The following is a 25,226-nucleotide window of genomic DNA, read 5'->3' on the forward strand; positions in this document are numbered from 1 at the left end:
ACAGCCGGCCCTCACTCGGACAGACGCCGCCACACATGCCGCTATCCATCACCGCCGCACGCCAAGTCCTTCCATGCAGCCAAACTTTACGTCTTTTCCCGCCCCATTTTCACGGCCGCGGCCGCGATTGGTTGAGTCTGAGGAGGTCGAAGCGGTTGGTTGGTCACTGGCTGTGACAATCGGAGCGTGTTTCCAGTTCCGGCAGCAGCAAGTTAGGCTGCGGCGGGACGGCATGGGCGCGCGGAAGGGCCGGCAGTAGTTGTGTCCTGTTAACCGGCGTCATGGCTGAGCGGGAGCACAAGAGCCTCGATGATTTCTTCGCCAAAAGAGACAAGAAAAAGAAGAAAGACAAGACCAAAATGGTGAAGGCAGGGCCAGTCGCGCCGCCCAAAGCTGCCGTGGCGGCCGAGACCGTGGCCTTGTCAGCGCAACCTAACTCGGCCCCGGAGCCGGCCGTGACAGCGGCCTCGCCCACCGACCCAGCCGACGCGGCGCCTGTAGCGATCCCCGCCCCGACTGCAGTCGCCAAGAAGCCCAAGAAGGAGAAGGAGCGAATGGTGAAGGGGGAGAGCCAGGACCTGCAGCAGGAGCCGACCAGGGTGAGCAACGCGGGCAGGTTGGGCCTTGCCGTCACCCCGGCCTTGTGAATGGGCCACACGAGGGAATAGGGTCGTCGTTGAGAATGCTGTTCCTCCTATCTGCGGAGGATGAACAGGCTGCTGATATTGCGAAAACAGAGAGAAAGTGTTTTTTTCCCCCCTGAGGGGGCGTTACGTGGTTGAAGGTCGATTTATACTTTGCATGTTCGGTGGGGAAGGGGGAGGAAAGAAGATATTGGGAGGCTCTAGGTTTTACGTGAGTGGTTGAGAGTGAAGTGGGCAATCGGGGAAGAAAGAAAAACATTCAGTATTTCTCCAATTTTGGCCTCATTGGTTTCTTTTGCCATCCTTATGGTCGATTGTACATCCTTCGTTCTTCCCGTTTCGCTGATTTTAAAACATACACGTTGAGCGTTTATTTCTCGTTTTGTCCGATTAGCTGTGAAATTGGACTCAGCACTGCTAACGTGGTTTTATGTTGCCGTAATGAATTTGTCAGTTGAACGTTTGGACTACGTTTATGTAAACAGCTGCAACCAACAAGGAGTCGTTTTTAAAACGTTTTTCATTTCGTAGGTTTTCGTTAGTTAGATGTTTTTAAGCGAATAGCTTTAAGAAAGTTGTCGTAACTACTCATCCAAGAAAGCGGGGAGTATTCCATGACATTTCTGATGTGCCTTGTAAATGGATGAATGCTCGCAGAATAGTTATGTTTTGATCCACTCTAGTCAACCACTATTTATGGTAAATCTGTACTTGGGTGTCAGTGACTACCCCAACATACAGTAGTCTAATTCTGACCTCTAATTTTTACTGTTTATTGCCATTCAGTGTTGGATAGGCTTTTTGAGCTGTGCCAGCCAGCAATGCTCCGATTTAACCCTTGCCTAGTCACGGGACAATTTACAATGACCAATTAACGTACCAACTGACACATCTTTGTATGCTCTTCCCGTGACTGCTTGGGTTTCCTCTTACATCCAAACTTCTTACAGGCTGTGGCAGGAAATGAACCCGGATCTCTGATACAGTGGTCAGCAAGCGCACTACACCACTGTGCCGCCCATAGGATTGATTTCCTTTGCCATTCCTATTGGCAATTGTACATCTTTCATTCTTCCCTTTTCTCTTAATTATTTTAAAATGTATACGTTAACCTTGGAGTCATTATTGAAAGTGATACCATTGAACGTAAAGGGGATAAAGGTGGTCATTGTTGGGCATTTAATGTTGTATGAGTAACCCCTTATGAGATTGAGTGTAATTTGATGAGTTGCAAGTAGAATTTTGAATGATCATTTTTGTTTCTGATACTGGAGGAGCTGAGAAATGTTAACCATAGATTCTTGAAGAATACCTGTAGGCTTTTCCCAGGGCTCGGGTGATTTACTATCTGTGTGCTAGGTACTATTTTCAGTAAGATGCCCATATAAGTGGCTAACTTTTGTAACCACACCCTCTATGCCATCATTGGGGAAAGTAACTTGCACTGTTTTTTTTAAATGTCATTGTTCTTCAGTAAATTAGCTCAGTTGTTGAGTCAGTGGTGGAGGTTATTACATCTGTGTCTTTAAGTTCTCTGAAAGGGTTAAAGTCAAATGGGGCTCAGCAGGTCAAGCAGCACCTCTGCAGGCCAAAGGATGGTTTATGTACTGGACTGAGATACTACGTCAGGACTGAGTACAGAAGGTGGCCAAGTGTAAAGAAGTGTGAGCGAGAGATGGTGACGGGTAGAACCAGGTGCAGATGGAACTGGGAGGGAATAGGAAGGGTATATACCAAGGATGGGAAAAAAACCCAGGTGGAAAGGTATGTATTGATGGCTCAAAGTGGAGTAATGAGTGGGAAAATTAGAAAAGCAAAATTAAAGGAGGCAAGGGGGGTGGGTAGGGTAAGGAAAGGAAAAGATTGGTTCCGGCTTTGGTGGATTGCAATATGGGGAGGGAATGTGTAGACTACCTGCAGTTCTTCACAAGATGGACACAGGTAGGACTTAACCTGGTTGAAGAGTTGTGTGGTCACTGTCTTGATGAGGGTTAGGCCATTTAGTGCTGAGATGAGAAATTTCTTTACTCAGGATGGTTACCTTTCATGTTTTTCTACTTTAATGGGCTGCAGTGATTTAGTCACTGAGTTCATTCAGTATTTGTATCAGCAGGTTGGAGTGGACAGATGTGGGCAAAATGCAGGAAAATTGGTCATGATCTTGATCCAGCTTGAAGATCTGCCCACTGCTGATGATGATAACTGATTCTGGTGATGTCTGTTGGTTATGCCACCATATCTAAAATGTCTTTTGATTTTTAAGGGGAAGTCACTCTTATCCTGCAGCTGGAAATTCACCTCAACCAAAGAAAAGTGTCTATTATTTAGGCCTTTGATTTATTTTGCACTTCATTTTTAAAAAAATTTGTGAATAAACTAAATTTTATCTGTGATTTGCAAAGATGTATCAGGGTGTTTGGAATTGGATCATAGATCAGGAATCTCATTGGAAGGAGTAAAGAGCATTGAGGAGCTGAAGAAAATACTTGTGTTTTTAAAGGTTAAGATTAACATTCAATAGAAGCAGCTTAGCATTTGCCTGCTGACCTACCTTGTTACTAACTGTTTTACCAACCTGCAGGTTTGGGAATATAGCTAATAAAGCAGAAAAGGGAAAACCAGTGAACAGTACATGGGTTTTCAATGCTTGGGCCTCAGGTAAAGTATGCCAATGATACTAAACCAGGTCGTATTATAATGATGCAAAAAGGCTTGGATTGAGCAAATGAGTGAATACTTGGCAGGTGCAGTATAGTTTGGGTAAGTAATATATTTAAATTGTGTTTGATGAGGAAATGATGTGCAGAGAGATTTGGATATCCTTGTACATCAGTCACTGCTGGTACAGCAACCATTTAAGATAAATTGTATGCTGGCCTTTTTTATTATTGCAAGCGGATTTAAGTGCAAGAGTCTTGGTGAGTCCACACAAGGAGGATTATATGCAGTTTCTATTTCTTTCACAATGGATATCCTGCTACAGGAGTGCGTGAGGCTTCTCAGACTGGTAACTGAGGTAGTAAAATGTGCTTACATTGATTAGCTTTGTATTCACGAACTTAAGATCTCACTGAAGCTTACAATATTCAGATTGGTTTAGACAAACTGGACATGAGAAGGATCTAGTGTTTTGACTAGTGTGGCAGTCTTGGATTGCAGGGCAAGAGATTTAGGACTAAGGAGAAAGTGGAGTTCACCAGCATGGTGTTCTAGGAGCTGTGACAATATATTTGAAAACGGATTTTAAGATGCAAAGTATCGTGGGGTATGTGGAGAGAATGGAAAATGGTATTAAAGTGGTTGATCAGCCATGATCTATTAGATGTTAGAACAGGCTTCAGGGGCCAAATGGTTTGCTTTCTATTCATCTCCTTCATGTAAGCTGTCGTCCCTAAAACCCGTTGTTGACCTGATCCTTTACTTACCACTCTCAATTGCCAATGGCTTAGTATACCTAGGCCTTTTGTATACCCACACCATTGAAAGTCATGTCTCCATCTGATTTGGTTGCCTTTTTTATTCTAGTCATTACATGAGTAGTGCATTAGCCCATTTAATCAAAGAATGCAGTAGGTGATTGTGTAGGTGACTGAGTTATCAAATTCTGTTTTCTCCCTTCATCATAATACATTTTTGACATTAAGTGTGGATAACATTTCTTCTTGAAACCTCCATTCCAATAGTTGTGCATTATATGCATTGAGTTTTGAAAATGTTGTTTTGCCAATTATCTTAAATACTGTTTGCTGCTTGCATTTTTTTCTGTATTCACTCTTTAATCTTGTGTGTTCATTCTTTAACTTGGACTGTGAACCATCTATACTTTAAGGGCCAAATCCATTTTTTCCTCAGTCTCTCCATGTCAGTGGTTTCTCAAATCAATTATTTTAGTAAATCCTCTGTTCACTTCTTGCCACACCAAGTAACTGCAATGTGTGGAATTCTCGCATATGTAGCTGGACTCCAGTGAAATTTTTAAAAAGTGCTAAAACTTCCACATTTTATGTTCCTTATACAAAACCTTTTGATAATCCTCCAGCTCTTTACCTGAACTACTTAAATGTACCACATATCATTTGTTGCTGCTGTTTTTTTAAAATATCAAAATGCATTGCTTCACACTGCTCTGTATTAGTTATCTTGAAGTTAAGCTGTCCTTCTGAAATTCACTATGACCCTCATTTACTGCTGCATATCTGTTTGGTATCATCTGAAGATCTTGGAATTATTCCCCAGCTCTCTGAGTTCAGGGCACAACGATGTCCAAAAGATTAGTGAGTGATTTTACTGGTTCTGAGTTGGCTTGAATCAGCATTTTGGGTAGGTAATCTAGGTCTAGGGACATGATCATTGCAATACCGTGAATGCAGTTAGCCAAATATTTGTAGTTGGATTATTGTATTATAGAAGAGTGATCTGTGGAATGCTCAGTGGCCTGTTTTTTTCATTCCAGACTTTTGTTTTTCTTGGGTGCTTCAGTTCACCGCAGAGTACCGGCTCTCATTTGTTAATTTTTAATATTTGGTTCTGTTTTTTACATTATACCAAAATTTGATGTTTTACAGTCTTTTGTCTATTTATAAAATAATCAATGTATTTTAAGTGTACAAACTAACATTTAGATCTCTTACAGGAGGATGAGGAATGGAAGGAGTTTGAACAAAAGGAAGTTGATTACAGTGGTTTAAGGATTCATGCCTTACAAATCAGGTGAGCAACAGAGTTTCAGTTACAGAGATTTCTTTTTCACTAAGCTTAAAATCACAGCTACAAGATGTAGTCATACAGTGGGATTTGTTTTGTTTGCTTAGTGATTATTTAGTAGCAAATTATATTTGTGCTACAAATACTAAGCAATGGCCACTCCAGGAGAATCCAAACACCTACTGTTGATGCTCAATTGTTTTGCCAGCACTGAGTTGCCCATCAATTCAATGATCTTCTCAATTATTTCTCTTTGCAGATACAAGGCATCCTCCTTGCACCTGTTATCATCAATCTTTGTAGTATTAGTAAATTTAGCCCCTGTTTAATTAAAAAAAGTAGAATTCTTGTCGATTGATTTTATTTATACATTTGCCAAGAGAATGTGGATGTCCCTGGCACTGCCTGGGTGTATTATTTTCAGTTACTGTTGAAACTGAGGTAGTTGAGACTCAACTCAATGTGTTTCTGGAGTCTTATTGGGTAAAAGTACCATGTTTCCTTTCCTGAAAGGTATTAATGTGTCAAATGTTCTGCAATAAAGTGGTAGTTTCATAGTTACTATTATTGAGGCTAGTTTTCAGTTTCAAGATTATTTTAATTGCATAAATTTAAATTCTTCAGCTGGCTTGATGGATTTGAACTTCTGCATCAGTGATCCAGAGCTCCACTGGTTTAGTCACTTAATGCCCCAAACTGATAATATCCTAACTTTGGTTAGAATCCATCTGAACTCTTGTTTTGGTAATAACTGTAGTGAAGGATATGTTTTGAAAAAATAGTAAAGGTAGTGAAGTTAATGAGCAGTTGAGTTTCTTTCTTTGCATCAGATTTGTGATAGATTTTGTAAAATCCAAAAAATTATATTGGTTTCTGTAAAGTTAAATTATGGAAACTTGCTTGTTACATACTAAATTAGGCACAGTCATAATCATATGGAACAGAAACAATCCCATTGGTCCATGTTTGCCATTGTACCTCTTTACAATACAAGTTTGTTGAAATGTGACTCAACCATACATAAATACCCATGAACAGCCAGATGAAACAGTGTCTCTCTGGGGCCAAGGTACCAACAGTCACACTCAGCACAAGGCACATATAGCACATTTAAGATAGCAGTAAACATGTAGTCACACAAAAAAATACACTCCCATTTATCCATATTAGGTCCATAGTTCCTATGTTTTCATTATTTAACCGGTTGTCTAAACATGAGATCCTGCAGATGATGGAAATCTAGTGTAAATACATAAAATGCTCTTTCTCTAACTTCCTATAATTCCTCCGCTCTTCCTCCTATTCTTTTCATTTCCCAGTCTTGCTCCCATCTTAGCTCTTTTCTCCACCTGTCTATCACCTCCCCCCTCCTTCCCTTTCTCCCAGGGTTCACTCCTCTATCAGATTCCTTTTTTAGCCCGCTACCTTTTCCACTTGTCATTTCCCAGCTTCTTACTTCATCCTCCCCTTTCACATCCACCTATCTTCCCCTCACCTGACTTCACTCCGGGTTGTACTTGTCCCCCTACATTCTATTCCCCCTTCCTTTCCACGCCTGATGAAGGGTCTTGGCCTAAAAAATTGGTTGTTCATTTCAAAAGATGTTTTTTGACCTGAGTTCTTCATGCACATTGTGTGTTACTCTAGGTATTAGTCTAGATGTTTTTATGACTAATGGTGTGCTGCAGTGACTGGTGCTGAGTCCATTGTTTGTCACCTATATTAGTGACTGGGATGAAAATGTGGTAAACTTGATCAGCAGATTTGCATATGACACCGAGGTTGGACATGTAGTGGATGAAGAAGGCTGTCAAAGCTTGCAGTGAGGTCTGGACAATCTGGACAAATGGGCCGAAAAATGGCAGATGGTAATGAATGCAGGCAAAGTATTGCACTTTGGGAGGACAAACCAGGGTAGGACTTGCACAGTGAACGGTAGAGCTCTGAGAAGTGCAGTAGCACATTGGGACCTGGGAATACAGATCCATAATTGCTTGAAAATAGCATCACAGGTAGATAGGGTCATAAAAGAGCTTTTAGCATATTGGCCTTCATAAATCAGAGTATTGATTAAGGGAGTTGGGATGTTGTGTTGAAGTGGTATATGACATTGGTGAGGCCAAATTTGGAGTATTGGTGCAGTTCTGGTTACCTGTCTACAGAGAAGATATCAATGAGATTGAAAGAGAAAATTTACAAGCAAGACTTGAGGACCTGAATTATAATGAAAGATTGAGTAGGTTAGGACTTTATTCCCTGGAGTGTTGGAGAATGAGGGGAGATTTGACCAAATTAGGAAGGGTATAGATAGGGTAAATTCAAGTGGGCTTTCTCCACTGAGATTGGGTGAGACTAGAGCTAGAGGCAAGGGTGAAAGGCAAAATATTTCAGGGGAACTTCACTCAGGGCAGCGTAAACGTGGAACACGTAGCCAGTGGAAGTGTGAATGCGGGTTTGATAGGAACATTTAGAGAAGTTTGGATAAGAACATGATGGGAGGGCATTGGAGGGCTGCTGTCCAGGTATGGGTTGATGGGACTAGCAAAGTAAATTTGGCATAGGCTGTATGGGCTGAAGATCCTTTTTCTGTGCTGTAGCACTCTGACCAAATGTCATGAGAGTCTCTACCTACAGCAACTCTTCAGGCAGTACATTGCAACCTCTGGCAACCTTCTTGAAAAATGTACACTCAGATTCACTATGATTCATTGACTGTGGGCGAAAGATTCTTAATACTTACCCTTTCTGTAACCCTCCTAATTCTCTGTTTCTGTCAGGTAACTCCTCAGCCTCCTCTGCTCCAGATAAAATAAACTAGCCTATTTATTTTCTGTATAATTTTAAGGCTCCAATCCAGGCAACATCCTGGTAAATCCCTGCCTCCTATAAGCAAAGCTTTATAAAGCTGTAACATGTTCGAGTTCTTGTATTCTGTGCCACATTCAATGAAGGTAGGCATCCAGCTCATCTCTCCATGCTGCCACTTTCAGAGTTTCAAGGGCTGGATGTCTTAACATTTTCTATGAAAAGTAAGGCATTCAGTTTTTGATAATCACAATGATGTTTCAGGTCTAAAGTAACCTTTCCCTGTTCCTTTTGTTATTGGAAGTTGACAGAATTGTAAGATGTGTTCTGTCTTTGCGCTGTTGAGGACAGTATACGAAATGTTCCTACTCATTCAGATAGCGAGCTGCCTTTGCAGCTGTCCTAAAACTGAAAGGTGTTGGAACTGGTCATGTACAACAAATGAAATTGGGCCACTTCTGACCTATGTTTGTGTGCCTTCTGGGGCAAAGTGGAACATGTTCAAAGATGGAAAGGTGACAATCTGTTCATTGTAGCTTCGAAGTTCCCATTCTAAACTCAAGCATCCTGATTTTTGCCTCATTTATGAGTCTGACGTATTAATTGAAGGCATAATTATAATGTATTATATGTCTATATATAATTTTAAGCTATTTGGACTTCTGATTTTTAGTTTAATGCTAGCCTTTACTAACTGCAGTGATGAAAGAGAGGAAGAAGATAATGAGAAGAAAGAAGATCAAGATGAGAATGGAGAGAATATCTTGTATAGAGAGGGAGACAGGACCATTGGACCTTGGAACAAGATAACGCCAGTGCAGACACCTGTCACTGTGGGTAAGCATAGACAGTGAGAAATCAGATTGAAGGACTTTTACTCCTAAATTCCCACATTGCTAACTTGTCAATAATTTAGAACCATCAGGCAATGTACTGTGACATTATTGACAATAAACAAATGTAAACTATAAAGCTATTCATATGGAATTTTATGCAGAACTTCTACATGCACCATGTGCACCATGAAATAGTTGTCAAAGAAGGGTTGTGTTTAAATAAATCTGTATTAGTTATACCACTATTTGTCTTGTGGAACTCTGCATATCTCAATAACTTGGCCTTTAATTGAAAACTTTTGTAGTTTGAATGGAACCTTTAATGCGTAGGTGTCTGAACATGAAATCTAAACAAGGTTTAAGCGTTTTGAGTTGTATTGCTGTAATCATTCTTTTCAAGATGTTAGATTGTTTAATGTTATTTCCTGTACAGAAGTGCAAGGAGAACAAAATAATTGTTACTCTGAATCTGCTTCAGCACAAGTAAAGACAAAGATAAAGAACACAATTTTTGTTTAAACACACACAGATAAATACATAAGATAGCTTGTATGCATTTTTTATGTCCATAAAGTAATGCCAGGCTGTACATGAGGTTACTGGCGGGAAATAATAATGCAGTGGTGGAGTTAGTGGGTGGAGGTGTTGATCAGTCTTGCTGTTTGGGGAAGTCACTGTTTTTGTATCTTGTCCTGGTGTGGATGCTACATAGCCTCCTCCCTGATGATCCAGGAACAGGATGTGTGGAATCCTTCAAGTTATCCTGCACCTTTCTGTATATATGTCCTTCATGGCGGGTAGGCTGTTGCCAGTAATGCATTGGGCTGTTTTTGGAACTTTCCTGTCTGCTGCATTGCAGTTCCCATGTCAAGCAGTGATACAGCTTCCTTAGATGCTCCCTACTGCACATCTGTAGAATGACATGAGTACCAATGTGCAAAATCTCTTCAGCCTCCTCAGGATGTAGAGGCTTTCTTGATGAGGATCTGTTTTGGGACCATGGGAGGTTGTGCACTTTGAGTGTTTGAAACTGCTTACACTTCCCACAGCTATGCCGCCTATGTAAAGGGGGTTGTGAGTGGTGCAAGTTCTCCTGAAGGTGATTATCATCTCTTTTTTTTCTTGTTGACATTATTGTCTTTTTGAGGTTATTTGCTTGACACCAGGCCTTGAGCTCTTCCACCTCCTCTCTGTAGGCAGTTTAATCACTGTTGGTTAAGAGACCCATGACTATCCTGTCATCAGTGAACTTGATGATATGATCGCTCAGATGTTTGACCATACAGTTATGTATGAGCATTGGGCTCAGCACACAGCCCTGGGCGGCACCTGTATGGAAGGTGATGGGAGGGAAGAGCAGTTGTGCATCCTGACAATCTGAGGTCTGTTGGTTAGGAAATTCAACACACAGTTGCAGAGGTATATTTAGACTAAGGTCTGTGGGACAATAGTGTTGAAGGCTGACTTTTCCAACTGATGTTTAAGAGATTTTGGATTTGTAAATCGTCCCCCTTCTCAAGCTCTTGGGCAGTATAGCCTTTTATGCAGCTGTTAAGAAACATCTACCCCTATTAATTCTTGCATCTGTAAGTTTGGAGCTGCATTTGAAGGTTCCATCTATTAACGGAGGGCTTGCATTTGTGTCGCAAGGAGCATGCAGCTTGTGAGACATTGGGTATTTTGTTTTGGAAAACTTCTTTTTCTATATTGTTTTCCGTTGTTTATTTCTGTTTCGTTAATCATTTCCTGAGCAAAAGGGTAGGAATAATAATTCTGCAAGGCTTTTGGTGCTTTAAAAGTCAGCTGAAGTGGTTGTTCTTAATCCTAACTCTCGTTTCTTCCAGAACAGGCTACAGATTTGTGTAGTTGACCTAGGATCTAACCATATTGTACCATATTGATTTATTGTTATTCCCTTAACGTGTAAAGTTTTGAATTGCTTTAGAAAGTTGATCATTTGTTTAATTTCATTATGATTCTAGTTGAAGAAGTCCCAGAAGCAAAACCAGCTGGTGTGTATCGACCTCCTGGAGCCAGGTCGGGTAGTGTGAGAAGAACACAATCACAAGGACCACCCGAGATCTTCAATGATGTACAGTTTCCATCCCTACAGGCGTCAGCAAAGCATGTAGAAACCAGAAAGTAAGCTTGGATGCGTTTACTTGCTGTCGGTGATTACCTACTTGTTTGATCACCACAATGTGTTTAAAGCATTTTTTCTACTTGTGATGAAAGCATTTTTCAGTGATGTTTCAAGATTTGTTTAAAGTTTTTTTAAAACTTTTTTTTTAATATAGTCTACCATTTGCCCAAAGACACTGTACTTGAATCTTGCTGGTTGTACTACAATGTACGCTTGCTCATAAATATAACATCATCCTGTTTCTTGGCTTATTTTCAATAATACAAAAACATACAATATCTATGTAGCCTTTACTTGAAGAAAGATTCTGGCTAGTCACTTTGTTTAAAAAATGTGCGCAAGAATTAAAAATGGGCCAATGAGTACATACACTTGATGTAGTATGAGGTAAGGAACATTCAATTTTGATTTGTCATCATTCAGTCAGGGTAGCAATGGATGTTCCCAAATCTTACTCAACTCGTGGATAGAGAGGTCGATGGAATAGACTGTATGTACTGTACATAATCAATACATAACTAAAATTCTCATTGTTTATCTGTCTGTTTGTGTCCTCAAATTAGCCCAAACGGTGCATTAAAGCGGCACTTTTTTTTTGACTAAATGGACTTAAAATGTGCTAACTTACACAATGCATGCAAAGTTCGGGGTTATATTCATTTAAAATTGCTCACTCATCAACTGGCCTCATTTTCCACCTGATTCTAGCTTTCATGGAAACCTCAACGCGACACCGCGACACATGCGCAGGGCCAGCCTCAGCAGCGCCTCACGATGCTCACAGCAGCCACACCAACCGCAGCAAAAGGGCAGGGCAGGGCAGCTCTATTTCTAGCGGTCACATCCTGCTAATCACTGTCAGCATGTGCAGGATTGGAACAGATCAAACTACGACCCATCAATAAGAGATATTTAAATCTTATTGTAATGAAGTACTTCGAAACACCCTATTCCCAGATTCTACACTTGGACTAATAAGGGATGGGAAAGAAGGAGAATGGGGAAAAGAGTGGAGGACTACGCTGGGATTTCTGAAGCAAATGTTCTGGGTCAAGTGTATACCGTTATTGTCTGGGATGAGTGCCCCGGACCGGACTCTTCATGATGTATGCGGCAAGAATGAGGCCTTCGGGGGTATTTTATACTTTATTGTCGCCAAACAGTTGGTATGAGAACGTACAATCATCACAGCGATATTTGATTCTGCGCTTCCCACTCCCTGGATTACAAATATTAAATACTAAAAATAGTTAAAATTAGTAAATATTAAAAATTTAAATTATAAATCATAAATAGAAAATGGAAAAATAGACAAAGTAAGGTAGTGCAAAAAACTGAGAGGCAGGTCCGGATATTTGGAGGGTATGGCCCAGATCCAGGTCAGGATCCGTTCAGCAGTCTTATCACAGTTGGAAAGAAGCTGTTCCCAAATCTGGCCGTACGAGGCTTCAAGCTCCTGGGCCTTCGCTCGGAGGGAAGAGGGATGAAAAGTGTGTTGGCTGTGTGGGTCGTGTCCTTGATTATCCTAGCAGCACTGCTCCGACAGCGTGCAGTGTAAAGTGAGTCCACAGACGAAAGATTGGTTTGTGTGATGTGCTATGCTATGCCGTGTTCACGATCTTCTGCAGCTTCTTTCGGTCTTGGACAGGACAACTTCCATACCAGGTTGTGATGCACCCTAGAAGAATGCTTTTTAGGGGACAGGCCAAATTTCTTTAATTTTCTCGGGAAGTAAAGGTGCTGGTAGCCCTTCTTGGCAGTGAACTCTGCTCGGTTGGACCAAGTCTGAGTTCACTCTGACCATTTTAACCATTTGCTGTGGCGATTTCCGTCAGCCTCTAGCAGTTGTGAAACGATGCTGATGTGGAGAATTCATGCATAAAAAAAATCCTACTTGTGGAGAAGCTTCATCAAGTTTTAATTGAAGAGAAACATGCAATAGAGTGAGGGAGAAGACAATATTGAGAAAAATGAAAGCTATGAAATCGAATTACCGCAAGATATGATTCTGCAGCAAAAACTATGGAAGAATGTATTGATTTCATGTACCCGATATTTGACAATCCTGCAGAACTGTTCTCGGGGAATTCTGTCTTTGTTCCTCTCAATGAAATGATGCGAAAAATAAACTTCACATGCACTAGACGCTTCCCTGGAATCATGAAAGAATACTGTTCCTTCAATGCTGTAAGTGAAGGAGCTAACGCCACTCATTTTCCAGCAGAATTCCTGGATTCGGTTGAACTCTGGATTGCCACCACATAAACTGGAATTGAAGAGGGGGTCTCCCATCATTTCAGTGAGGAACTTGGATCCACCAAGGCTTTGCAATGGAACGCAAATGATGGTGGAAGAACTGCATGACAATCTCATCGTAGCAAAGATAAACATTGGTGCGTTCAAAAATGACATTGTCATGATCCCAAGGATTACTCTCAGTTTATCAGAAGGGGAAGATGTCCCTCTTCAGCGGAGCCAGTTCCCGATACAGTCATGCTTTGCTATGACTATACATAAGGCGCAAAGCCAAACCATGGAGAATGTGCTGATTTTTCTGGAGAAACCGGTATTCCATCATGGTCAGCTGTATGTGGCTTTAAGCCGGGGAAAAAGAAATGAAAACGTTAAGAGTATTCTTGGAGGGTGGCAGATCAACCAGAAATGTTGTCATCAAAAAAGTGTCCTCCGTTAAATGAGCTATATTTGTCATACTACACGTCTTTCTTTAATAAACTGAGTTTTTCTTCTTTAATTTCCAAAGCAAAGCAATAGCATTCAGGGAATTCTAATGTTCATTCTGGTCACATCAAACTGCACTACCTTTCTCTCAAAGGGTGCCCCAACGGGCTGCCCGGTTGTCTGGTGAATATATAATAGTTAATTCCCTAGTTATTGTTAATGTGCAATCTCCAAAGAAGGTATTGGGTAGTTCAGATTGCCAACATGGATACAGTAGGGTCTTTTAAGAGGCTCCTGGACAGGTACATGGAGTTTAGAAAAATAGAGGGCTATGGGTAACCCTAGGTAATTTCTAAAGTAAGTACGTGTTCAGCGCAGCATTGTGGGCCGAAGGACCTGTATTGTGCTGTAGGTTTTCTACGTTTCTATGTCTTCCCCACCCACCAAACAGTCCTTCCAGGTGAGGCAACAGTTCACCAGTGAATCTCCATTGTGTCCAGCGCAGCCTCCTATACCATTGCTGAGGTCCATTGTAAATTGGGGGACCACTTTGTAGAGCACTTCCTCTCCATTCGCCAGAAGTGGAACTTCCCAGTGGCCAAACATTTTCATTCCTGTTCTGACATGTCGGTCTATGGCTGCCTCTTGTGCCACAATGAGGCCACCCTCAGGGAAAAGGAGCAACACCTTGTATTTCATCTGAGTATCCTCCACTCTGATGGCATGAATATTGATTTCTCTCTTTGCTTTAAAATAAAAAACATCCCTCTCCCTGTCCTTTTGTATTTCCTATTCTGGCCTCTTACCTCTTACCTGCCTGTCACCTCCCACTGGGTCCCCTTCTCCTCTTCTCTCCTATCACTCTCATCTCTTATCAGATACCTTCAGCTCCAGCCCTTTACCTTTACTACACACCTGGCCTCACCTATAACCTTCTTGCTATCCTCCTTCCCCTCCCCCCACCTTTTTATTCTGGTGTCTTCCCTCTTCCTTCCAGTCCTGAAGACTGGTCTCAGCCCAAAATAAGTCTCTTCATTTCCATAGATGCTGCCTGACCTGCTGAGTTCCTCCAGCATTTTGCTTTGTATCTGCAGAATTTCTCATATTCAGATTAAAATAGATCCCTGAAATATAAAACTACCTATTGTTGCTGTTAAAAGTTTTATGGGCTTAAATTGACTCTAGATTAATTCTCAGAGGCCTTCTGTCTAGTGTGCTGTAATGGGTATTTGAAGGAAGAATTGAAAATGAAGATATGTATTTTGTACAGAAAATCCAATTTGCTTTGTCTACTAATCAGCTTCACATTTTGGAATTCACATAAATTTATTTTTCAATAAACTGAGTTATCATTTTTAATCCTATTTGTACAATCTCTACCAACAAATAGAGTACCATGACTGAGTTGTCATCTGGACTAAAGCAGCTAAACCAAACCTAGTTGTAATAACCCAAATTTAGGATTTCATAGGTGTAGATACTTGGAGCAAGAGTCCAGCTATAATCATATTTAAACAGTGGATTGCTGCTCTTATTATTGCAGGGAACTCTTAGTTGCAAAACTTTCTGGTTGTTTTAAGAAGTTGGATATAAAATTTGAAGACTGTGTCTGAGAATATAGATTTCTTGGATTTTTCCAAGATCTAGAAGAATATTTTTGGGAAAGACTGTTTGTAGGAGGTCCTTTAGCCATATAACTGTAGAAGGTTCTGTATTCAAGGCACGACATGCTTTAAGAGGCAGAGAATAATCCTGCATATTATGCATGTATTAGCATGGATAGAGAATTGATTAACCAATAGAAAGCAGAGAGTTGGGATACATGGGTGTTTCTCTATCTCACAATCAGTGGTGAGCAGTGTGCCTCAGTTGATGCTGGGTCCACAACTGTTCACGATAATAGGTTAATGATTTGGAAGGGGGGTCCGAGTATAGTGTATATATCAAAGTTTGCTGATGATACTAAATTGAGTGGAAAAGCAAATTGTGCAGAGGATATGGAGAGTTTGCAGAGAGATATAGATAGGATAAGTGAGGGGGCAAGGGTCTGGCAGATGGAGTACAATGTTGGTAAATGTGAGGTCATCCACTTTGGAAGGGGAAGTGAAAGATCAGATTATTATTTAAATGGTAAAAGATTGCAGCATGCTGCTGTGCAGAGGGACTTGGGAGTGCTTGTGTGTGAATCAGAAAAGGTTGGCTTGCAGGTGCAGCAAGCCATCAAGAAGGCAAATGGAATGTTGGCTTTCACTGCAAGAGGGATTGAATTTAAGAGCAGGGAGGTTATGCTGCAACTGTATAGGGTAATAGTGAGGCTACATTTGGAGTATTGCATGCAGTTCTGGTCTCCTTACTTGAGGAAGAATATACTTGCTTTGGAGGTGGTGCAGAGGGGGTTCACCAGGTTGATCCTAAAGATGATGGGATTAGACTGTGAGGAGAGATTGAGTGGCCTGGGTCTGTACTTACTGAAATTCAGAAGGATGAGAGGAGATCTTATAGAAACATAAAATAATAAAAGAGATAGATTAGATGGAGGCAGGAAAGTTGTTTCCACTGGTAGGTGAGACGAGAACTAGGGAACATAGCCTCAAGATTTGGGGGAGTAAATTTAGGACGGAGATAAGGAGGAACTAACTCACCCGAAGAATGGTGAATCTATGGAACTCTCTGCTCAATGAAGCAGTGGAGGCTACCTCAGTAAATATATTTAAGACAAGGTTGGATAGGTTTTTGTGTAGTAAGGGAATTGAGGGCAGGTAGGTGGAGATGAGTCCATGGTCAGATCAGCAATGATTTTATTGAATGGCGGAGCAAGCTCGACAGGCCAGATGGCCTACTCCTGCTCCTATTTGTTAGTTATGTTGTTATTAAGCACACATGCTGAAAGATCAGGGAACTAACTAATGTATTTCAAATTTAGGCTCATTTTGCAAGAGTTGATAGTGAAGATTTGTACAGAGCAGAAATTGTAAGCAGGACGCTACCACGTTTTTAACTGGGTAGTGGGATTAATGTGTGTTTTCTTTAGTAATATTCTATGTTGAATTATTCCATAAGACCATAATACAAAGGAGCAGAAGTCGGCCATTTGGCCCATCGAGTCTGCTCCACCATTTTATCATGAGCTGATCCATTCTCCCATTTAGTCCCACTCCCCTGTCTTCTCACCATAACTTTTGATGCCCTGGCTACTCAGATACCTTATCAATCTCTGCCTTAAATACACCCAATGACTTGGCCTCCACTGCTGCCCATGGCAACAAATTCCACAGATTCACCACCCTCTGACTAAAAAAATTTCTTCGCATTTCTGTTCTGAATGGGCGCCCTTCAATCCTTAAGTCATGCCCTCTCGTACTAGACTCCCCCATCATGGGAAACAACTTTGCCACATCCACTCTGTCCATGCCTTTTAACATTTGAAATGTTTCTATGAGGTCTCCCCTCATTCTTCTAAACTCCAAGGAATACAGTCCAAGAACGGACAAACGTTCCTCATATGTTAACCCTCTCATTCCCGGAATCATTCTAGTGAATCTTCTCTGTACCCTCTCCAATGTTAGCACATCCTTTCTTAAATAAGGAGACCAAAACTGCCCACAGTACTCCAAGTGAGGTCTCACCAGTGCCTTATAGAGCCTCAACATCGCATCCCTGCTGCTATACTCTATTCCTCTAGAAATGAATGCCAACATTGCATTCGCCTTCTTCACTACTGATTCAACTTGGAGGTTAACCTTAAGGGTATCCTGTATGAGGACTCCCAAGTCCCGTTGCATCTCAGAACTTTGAATTCTTTCCCCATTTAAATAATAGTCTGCCCGTTTATTTTTTCTACCAAAGTGCATGACCATACACTTTCCAACATTGTACTTCATTTGCCACTTCTCTGCCCATTCTTCTGATCTATCCAAGTCTCTCTGCAGACTCTGTTTCCTCAGCACTACTGGCCCCTCCACCTATCTTCGTATCGTCAGCAAACTTAGCCACAAAGCCATCTATTCCATAATCCAAATCGTTGATGTACAATGTAAAAAGAAGCGTCCCCAACACGGACCCCTGTGGAACACCACTGGTAACCGGCAGCCAACCAGAATAGGATCCCTTTATTCACACTCCCTGTTTCCTGCCAATCAGCCAACGCTCTATCCACGTATGTAACTTTCCCGTAATTCCCTGGGCTCTTGTTAAGTAGCCTCATGTGTGGCACCTTGTCAAAGGCCTTCTGAAAATCCAAATATACAACATCCACTGCATCTCCCTTGTCTAGCCTACTGGTAATTTCCTCAAAAAATAGTAATAGGTTTGTCAGGCAGGATTTTTTTTTAAGGAATCCATGCTGAGTTCTGCCCATCTTGTCATATGCCTCCAGGTACTCTGTAACCTCATCCTTGACAATCGACTCCCAACAACTTCCCAACCACCGATGTCAAGCTAACAGGTCTATAATTTCCTTTTTGCTTCCTTGCCCCCTTCTTAAATAGCGGAGTGACATTTGCAATCTTCCAGTCCTCCGGAACCATGCCAGAATCTATCGACTTCAGAAAGATCATGGCTAATGCCTCCGCAATCTCCATAGCTACTTCCTTCAGAACACGCAGGTGCATTCCATCTGGTCTGGGAGATTTATCTACCTTTAGACTATTCAGCTTCCTGAGTACTTTCTCTGTCATAATTGTGACTGTGCACACTTCTCTTCCCTGCCACCCTTGAGTGTCCGGTATACTGCTGATGTCTTCCTCAGTGAAGACTGATGCAAAATACTCGTTCAGTTCCTCTGCCATCTCCTTATCTCCCATTACAATTTCTCCAGCATCATTTTCTATCGGTCCTATATCTACTCTCACCTGTCTTTTACTCTTTATATACTTGAAAAAGCTTTCAGTATCCTCTTTGATATTACTTGCTAGCCTCCTTTCATAGTTAATCTTTTCCCTCTTAATGACCTTGGTTTCCTTTTGTAAAGTTTTAAAAACTTCCCAATCCTCTGTCTTCCCACTAATTTTTGCTTCCTTGTATGCCCTCTCCTTTGCTTTAACTTTGGCTTTGACTTCTCTTGTCAACCACGGTTGCATCCTTTTTCCACTCGAAAATTTCTTCTTTTTTGGAATATACCTGTATTGCACCTTCCTCACTTCTCGCATAAACTCCAGCCACTGCTGCTCTGCTGTCTTTCCCGCCAGTGTCCCGTTCCAGTCAACTTTGGCCAGTTCCTCCTTCATGCCACTGTAATTTCCTTTACTCCACTGAAATACCGACACATCGGATTTTGGCTTCTCTTTTTCAAATTTCACAGTGAACTCAATCATGTTATGATCACTGCCTCCTAAGGGTTCCTTCACCTCAATCTCTCTAATCACCTCCGGTTCATTACACAATACCCAATCCAGTACAGCCTATCCCCTACTGGGCTCAACAACAAGCTGTTCTAAAAAGCCATCTCGCAGACATTCTACAAATTCTCTCTCTTGAGATCCAGTGCCGACCTGATTTTCCCAATCCACTCGCATGTTAAAGTCCCCCACAATTATCATAACACTGCCCTTCTGACAAGCCTTTTCTATTTCCAGTTGTAATTTGTAGTCCACATCCCTGCAGCTGTTTGGAGGCCTATAAATAACTGCCATCAGGGTCCTTTTACCCCTGCTATTTCTTAGCTCAACCGATAAAGATTCTGCACCTTCCGATCCTATATCACCTCATTTCTTACCAATAAAGCCACGCCTCTCCCTCTTCGTCCCTTCCTATCCTTCCAATACACCATGTATCCTTGGACGTTCAGCTCCCAGAGACATGCATCCTTTAGCCAGGTCTCAGTGATGGCCACAATATCATACCTGCCAATCTGAAGCTGTACGACAAGATCATCCACCTTATTCCTTATGCTGCGTGCATTTAAATATAACACCTTAAGACCAGTATTTGATACTTTTCGCTTTGATTTCACTGCAACTTTATTGCCCTGCAACTCATCCCAGTGGTTACAAATTTGCCCCATCACCTGCCTGTCTTTCCTGACATATTTACTGCTCACTATCTTAGATTTATTTCTGTTTTCCCCTTCCTCCGCTCTGTCATTCCGGTTCCCATCCCCCTCCTAAATTAGTTTAAACCCTCCCTAACAGCTCTATTAAACTTTCCCGCCAGGATATTGGTTCTCTTCGGGTTCAGGTGTAACCTGTCCTTTTTGAACAGGTCATACTTCCCCCAGAAGAGATCCCAATTATTCATGCCTAATTGTTTTTGAATTAATTTTTATGATTTTGTAGGATAATCCCAGTAGCCTGATATTCCAGAGATGAGATCAATGCAATGGTACAGGAACACAAGATGGGAGCAGGGATAAGCCAGCTAGTTCCCCAGCCTGCTCTGTCACTCAGTGTGACTATGACTGAGTAACTCCTGTCAGATCCCCATTGCTCTCAGTCCTCCGATCTTTCAAAACTATCTACCTCTGCTTTAAAGTTCAAAGTGCATAAGAACAAATCATGCAAATAACAGAACATTTAACATCAAACTGCAGAATTTTCAAAAAAGTGAGTCCACATCCACGAGCCAGAGGCAAGTGAAGCTGGTCCAGGAACTGATGGCCACAGGTACCAAATTACTCAGTTCAGTGCTGCATTGATGGCTGCAAGCTGCAGCCGCAGAGCCAGTTACACACTGAAGTACCGTGATCAAATGGTGCAAATAGTAAAGCGTGTTCATTGCTGAAGACATTAAAAACTAAACCACAGCAGAAAGTGAGTCAACATCCAAGATGATTGAACCTTACAGCACAGGACCCAAGACTTCTGAACTATCCACTGGCTGCAGCAAGAGTGAAACTGAACAGGCGACACTGAGCAGCTGTTCGTTATCTGCTCATTGATTTTAATCTTGTTCAACGCTTCAATCGGCGTGGAATAATGGAACCGACCACGGGTTTGCATTCGCCATTAGGAATTGACACAGCCACCCTGAGGGATGGCCGTAGTTGCGCTCCACGCTGAATTCCCCAGAAGATTGCAGAAGCTCCAGATCGCTCTGTTACCCACAAAATAACATTCTCAAAAAGGAACTTACCGGCTGCAATCGATTGCAGTTCAGTAGTGGTAGGAGTCTATCTGAAAGAATGAGGGCATCCAGTAGTTTTTAAGCTGTCTGCAAGATGTTGCTGTCAGTCACTGGTGCCATCTTGCTTTTAATATTTATAATGAATAGCCTCCACATGTCTCTGGGGTAAAGAATTCCAGAGGGTCACCACCTGTGAGAAAATTCTAGAAAGCTGGGCAGATGTACAATGCCATAACTTTGCTTCAGATTTTGAATCCACAATCCTGTAAGAACTTTGTGTACCAGAAAGCTTTTCACCATTTTAATCTGAACCCTAAGGGATGTCAACAAGCTGGAAATTGTGTATCCATCTTAAAACACAAGTCTCCTGCAGCTTACCAGGCTTTTCAGACATCATATACCCATGCACATGATGATTTGAGAGGTCCAATAGAAGGCTCTTGGAGAATCTGCTGGTGATATTGCTGATCTCCATCATCCTTGCTAGGAAATAATCATTCCATAGTGGTCACTGGGTCACAATTCTTGAACTGTCCAGCTGACATCTATTATACATAGCCTACATCAGACTTGCTGCCATCTGTTGAAGGGCCGTTGGGGATGGACACATGACTATTAAGTCCTCACTTAGCCATTCTTGACCTAGCTGTTAATGCTAATGCCTTGTGAAAGAAGTTTGTAGCGTGAAAGGTAGGAGGCATTCAATTGCACAGACTGTGGTGCAGAAACTAATGATCTATTTGAACAAAAATGGGTTGATGTTTGAGATTTGCCTCAGACATCATATCTTTAATTCTGTTGATATTTGTGGAGCTTTCATGTCCTGTTTTAGTTAGGCAGTTGTGTAACAAAAGTTAATGTAATTACTGAAGGAAAAGTACAGCCATTTTGGATAAATGCTTTGTGCTCAGACCACATTGCAGACAATTCTTAAAATTTTGTACTCTCTAAATGAAAGTTATTTTTGTTGTATTGCAAAACCATCTATCCAGTCTCGCTATTTAGGAATGGTGTTTTTTGTCGTAAGCTATAGTGGAACACATTTGTGGAGGTTTATCAAAAGCGTAGGTGCTCGATTGCTTGCTGTAGGTAAGGTTGTCGTTCCTTGAATGTGGTTCGGCCTCCATGTGCAAAGTTCTGTTTCCTAAATACTTGGAGTTTAATGTTTTGTTTTTTTTTCCCTCACTGCTATTGCTTTCACAAAGCCTGGTTACATTTATAAAATGTGGCCTTTTTTGGGTCGAGGAGAACTCTGCTCCTTATAAAACTCGTGTAGGTGTTATGCAAATTGGAGTGTTATGGGTAATCTCCCTATTGAAAGATAATGGTATGCGGCTGTTGGGACTATTCAAAAAATGAAAATGATTATATTTATGGTACATAATTTAATATTATTTGGATATGTTTTCTTACTACATTTGAACATTTATCTAGCTGACCATAATTTATTTTTTCCCAGAGATAAAGAAATGGAAAAGACCTTTGAGATGGTGAAATACAAAAACAGAGCCAGAGAGGATGGTTCTAAAAGTCAGTCCGTTCAGCTAGAACTTGGCAACCAATTTGCTGTTCTTGAAGAGCAGTAAATATTGGTGCATATTTTACAGACTGCTGCTCTGTGTTCCATCCCAGGTAACTAAGCAACATGGAAACCACCTGCGTTCACCACACAATGCAAGAAAAAAATGTTTAATTGAGGTGGCATAGGCTTCTGTGGACAAATGAGGCATCATGTGAATTTTCAGCTTGCAGCACAATAACTGCTGTCATCTGCATTGGACTCGAATTGATACAAGGGTTTGAATGAAGTGTCAGTCTTGGAATGACATTTTTGGATAAAAAATGAAAATGCAGCCATTAAGTGGTCCATTTGTTTATAATCCTGCTTTCTAGATGAATGTTGAGCCTCAAAGGCGACTACCTCAGTTTGGCAGTGAGAACTGTGGACACCATTTTGACTGTACCTCGTTTGCCATCACTTATTTTAAAAGGAGTGTTACAACACTAGTTCAACATTACAGAGTATTAATCTGCTAAATTCCTGGGAGCAGAAATAGAAATTGTTTGACAGGCTTCAAATTACATTTGAGGCTGCATAACATTAAGTGACCTTACCATAAAATAAAAATCTTGTGTGGCATCTTCTAAAACATCTGGTTTTCAGCTAGGTGGCTGCATGCAAAGGCCTGGACTGCATCGCCTCCTTGCTTAAGATCATTCACAATCTGTTGTTTTTGGAAGTGATGCAGAAATGTAATATACGGCAGCATCCTCCATGTATGCTTGATGCTCATAGAGCTTTAATCTGACTTGGATCTTGGGTAAATGAATATTTTAGACATTTACTTTGTAAGTAGCAACACCCGCAAGAACCCAGGGTCCTCAAATCTTCAATTTGTAACAACAGTGTAAAACTAAAGTGGTGACCAACAGTTAAAACCTGGATATGGGGAATGGGAAAACAAGGATTTGCAAACAAGTGTTCCTTTTAGAATTATTTGCATTATATCACTTGAACAATCAAAATACAGTGTTTGTTATGTGACATGAATAATGACACTTATCACAATCTCTGGAGGTTGAATTCAATTCATCCATCTTTTTGTGTATTTATGTAATTAGCTATTACCTTAACATTGCCGGGGGGGGGGGGGGTTGGATAAGGGGAAAATAAAGCTTAAGGTTGCAGTTTAAAAAAAAGACAACTGCAACTATTTATGAAGACTGGTACAGTATTTTCTTAAAGCTTTAAGACCACTTTTAAAATTGGATGTAGTGAAATAAGTGCATCTTAGGCTCTGACCAGTTGCGTTTTGAAATTCCCTTCCTTTAACTTGCAATAAAACTAATTTCCTTCAATAACTAGCAGCAACACTTGGTAGGCATAATTGGGTTGTTTTAAGATGCAGAATTAGAACCTATTTTGTGCTATACAAATGGAACAGCAGCTATTGTCTGAACTTACTTGATTCCTGGGCATGTATTATGGCTGTACTGGTGGAAAAAAATGAAATAAATTAATACATCTGCAACATGTGAATACTTTGTTTCTTTATAATGGCTATAAATCAGAGGATTATTTGGCATAATAATTATTGGGTTTTCGTGATTTGTGTCTCTATCTTCTGCTGTAGGGGCATGGTAATATGGGGGGGGGGAAGAGAATTCTAGTGCTGCATGAAACAACTCTGCTACTGAATCAGCTACTAGAGTAACTACTCTGAGGTACATTTATTAGTGTTATTTGGTATTGTACTGGGGTTTAACTTGGTTTCAAAACATTGCCTAACAGAGGGCCTATTTCAGTATTGTGCTATTGTATCCAGTTCAGCTTTTGTTCAGTACTAGTGAAAACATTTCCTGGTATTTTGTTTTGAGGATTGTGCCTTTCAGTGAGAATAGTTGTGGAGTTCCCATTATAATTTGATGGACAGCTGGTATCATGTCTGTTCATTCCTATATTCTCTTGTATTTGAAGGAAATTATAATCCCTGTTTATTGCTTGAGTTATTGAATGAGACTAACCAATTTCATTTGTTTGAAAGATATGTTATTTGAGCTTTAAGTATCATTTAGTCTTGTGACAATTACTCAGCTTAGTCACATCCAGTGCATACTTCAGGTCAAGATCGCACCTGCGTACCATATATTTCACTTTAATGTCTTTTACGTTTGTTTTTCATCTTGAATTGTAATTCTGGAGCTGTTGGAACCTGAGATTTGCAGTTTTGGGGGTTTCTGTGCTCTGCAGCCTCCGAGAGGATTCCGGGAGGCAGAGGCAGCGAACCTCATTGTGAGAAGGCTGCTGTTCAACTCCATTTCGCTGATTAAAGCTTCAGCGACTGAAGCGTTGAAGCAAATACGGAAGGTGTATGCCGGCTGCTTGCTGGTGAGATGGCTCTGCTACCGGAGAAGGGGACTGCCTTTTGATCGCTAGTGGGATCACTCTGCTACCGGAGAAGGAAAGGCCTGCTGCCATGACTGGGGAATATTACCCAGGTTTTCTGCATTTTGGATATGGACTTGGGACTATAGACTACTTTTCAGTCTTATTCTGTGTTTTTCTTTTTGTGTGCATGGGGAGGAGAGATTTGGGGATTGATGATTGTGCTGCCGTTCTTTACTCGGTTTCATGGCTACCTGGAGAAGAATTAACCTTTTGAACCCTTTAATATCCTAATCAAAATTTAACAGATGATGGGCAAAGCAAGTTGAAATGGTGTCAATTGAAAATAAAACACTGCAGCAAACATACAATTGGGGAGGTAGTCACGATTGGAAAGGTGGAAATAAATCAAATACCAAATAATAGAAGAATGAGCACCAAAGGTCAAATGGCAGTTCCATTATGATTTA

General features: G+C 41.0%; 1 protein-coding gene across 1 annotated transcript; it reads left to right on the forward strand.

Moving 5' to 3' along the window:
* Positions 1 to 188: 188 nt before the first annotated feature.
* cdv3 (carnitine deficiency-associated gene expressed in ventricle 3) lies at positions 189 to 23,924 on the forward strand. The gene is made up of 5 exons (XM_063069991.1): positions 189 to 599; positions 5,278 to 5,354; positions 8,854 to 8,990; positions 10,972 to 11,131; positions 22,330 to 23,924. The coding sequence occupies exons 1-5, from the start codon at positions 282 to 284 to the stop codon at positions 22,454 to 22,456; spliced, it is 819 nt and encodes a 272-aa protein (XP_062926061.1). The 5' UTR covers positions 189 to 281; the 3' UTR covers positions 22,457 to 23,924.
* The last annotated feature ends 1,302 nt before the right edge of the window (positions 23,925 to 25,226 follow it).

Source organism: Mobula hypostoma, chromosome 17, assembly GCF_963921235.1.
Source record: "Mobula hypostoma chromosome 17, sMobHyp1.1, whole genome shotgun sequence".
NCBI lineage: Eukaryota > Metazoa > Chordata > Chondrichthyes > Myliobatiformes > Myliobatidae > Mobula > Mobula hypostoma.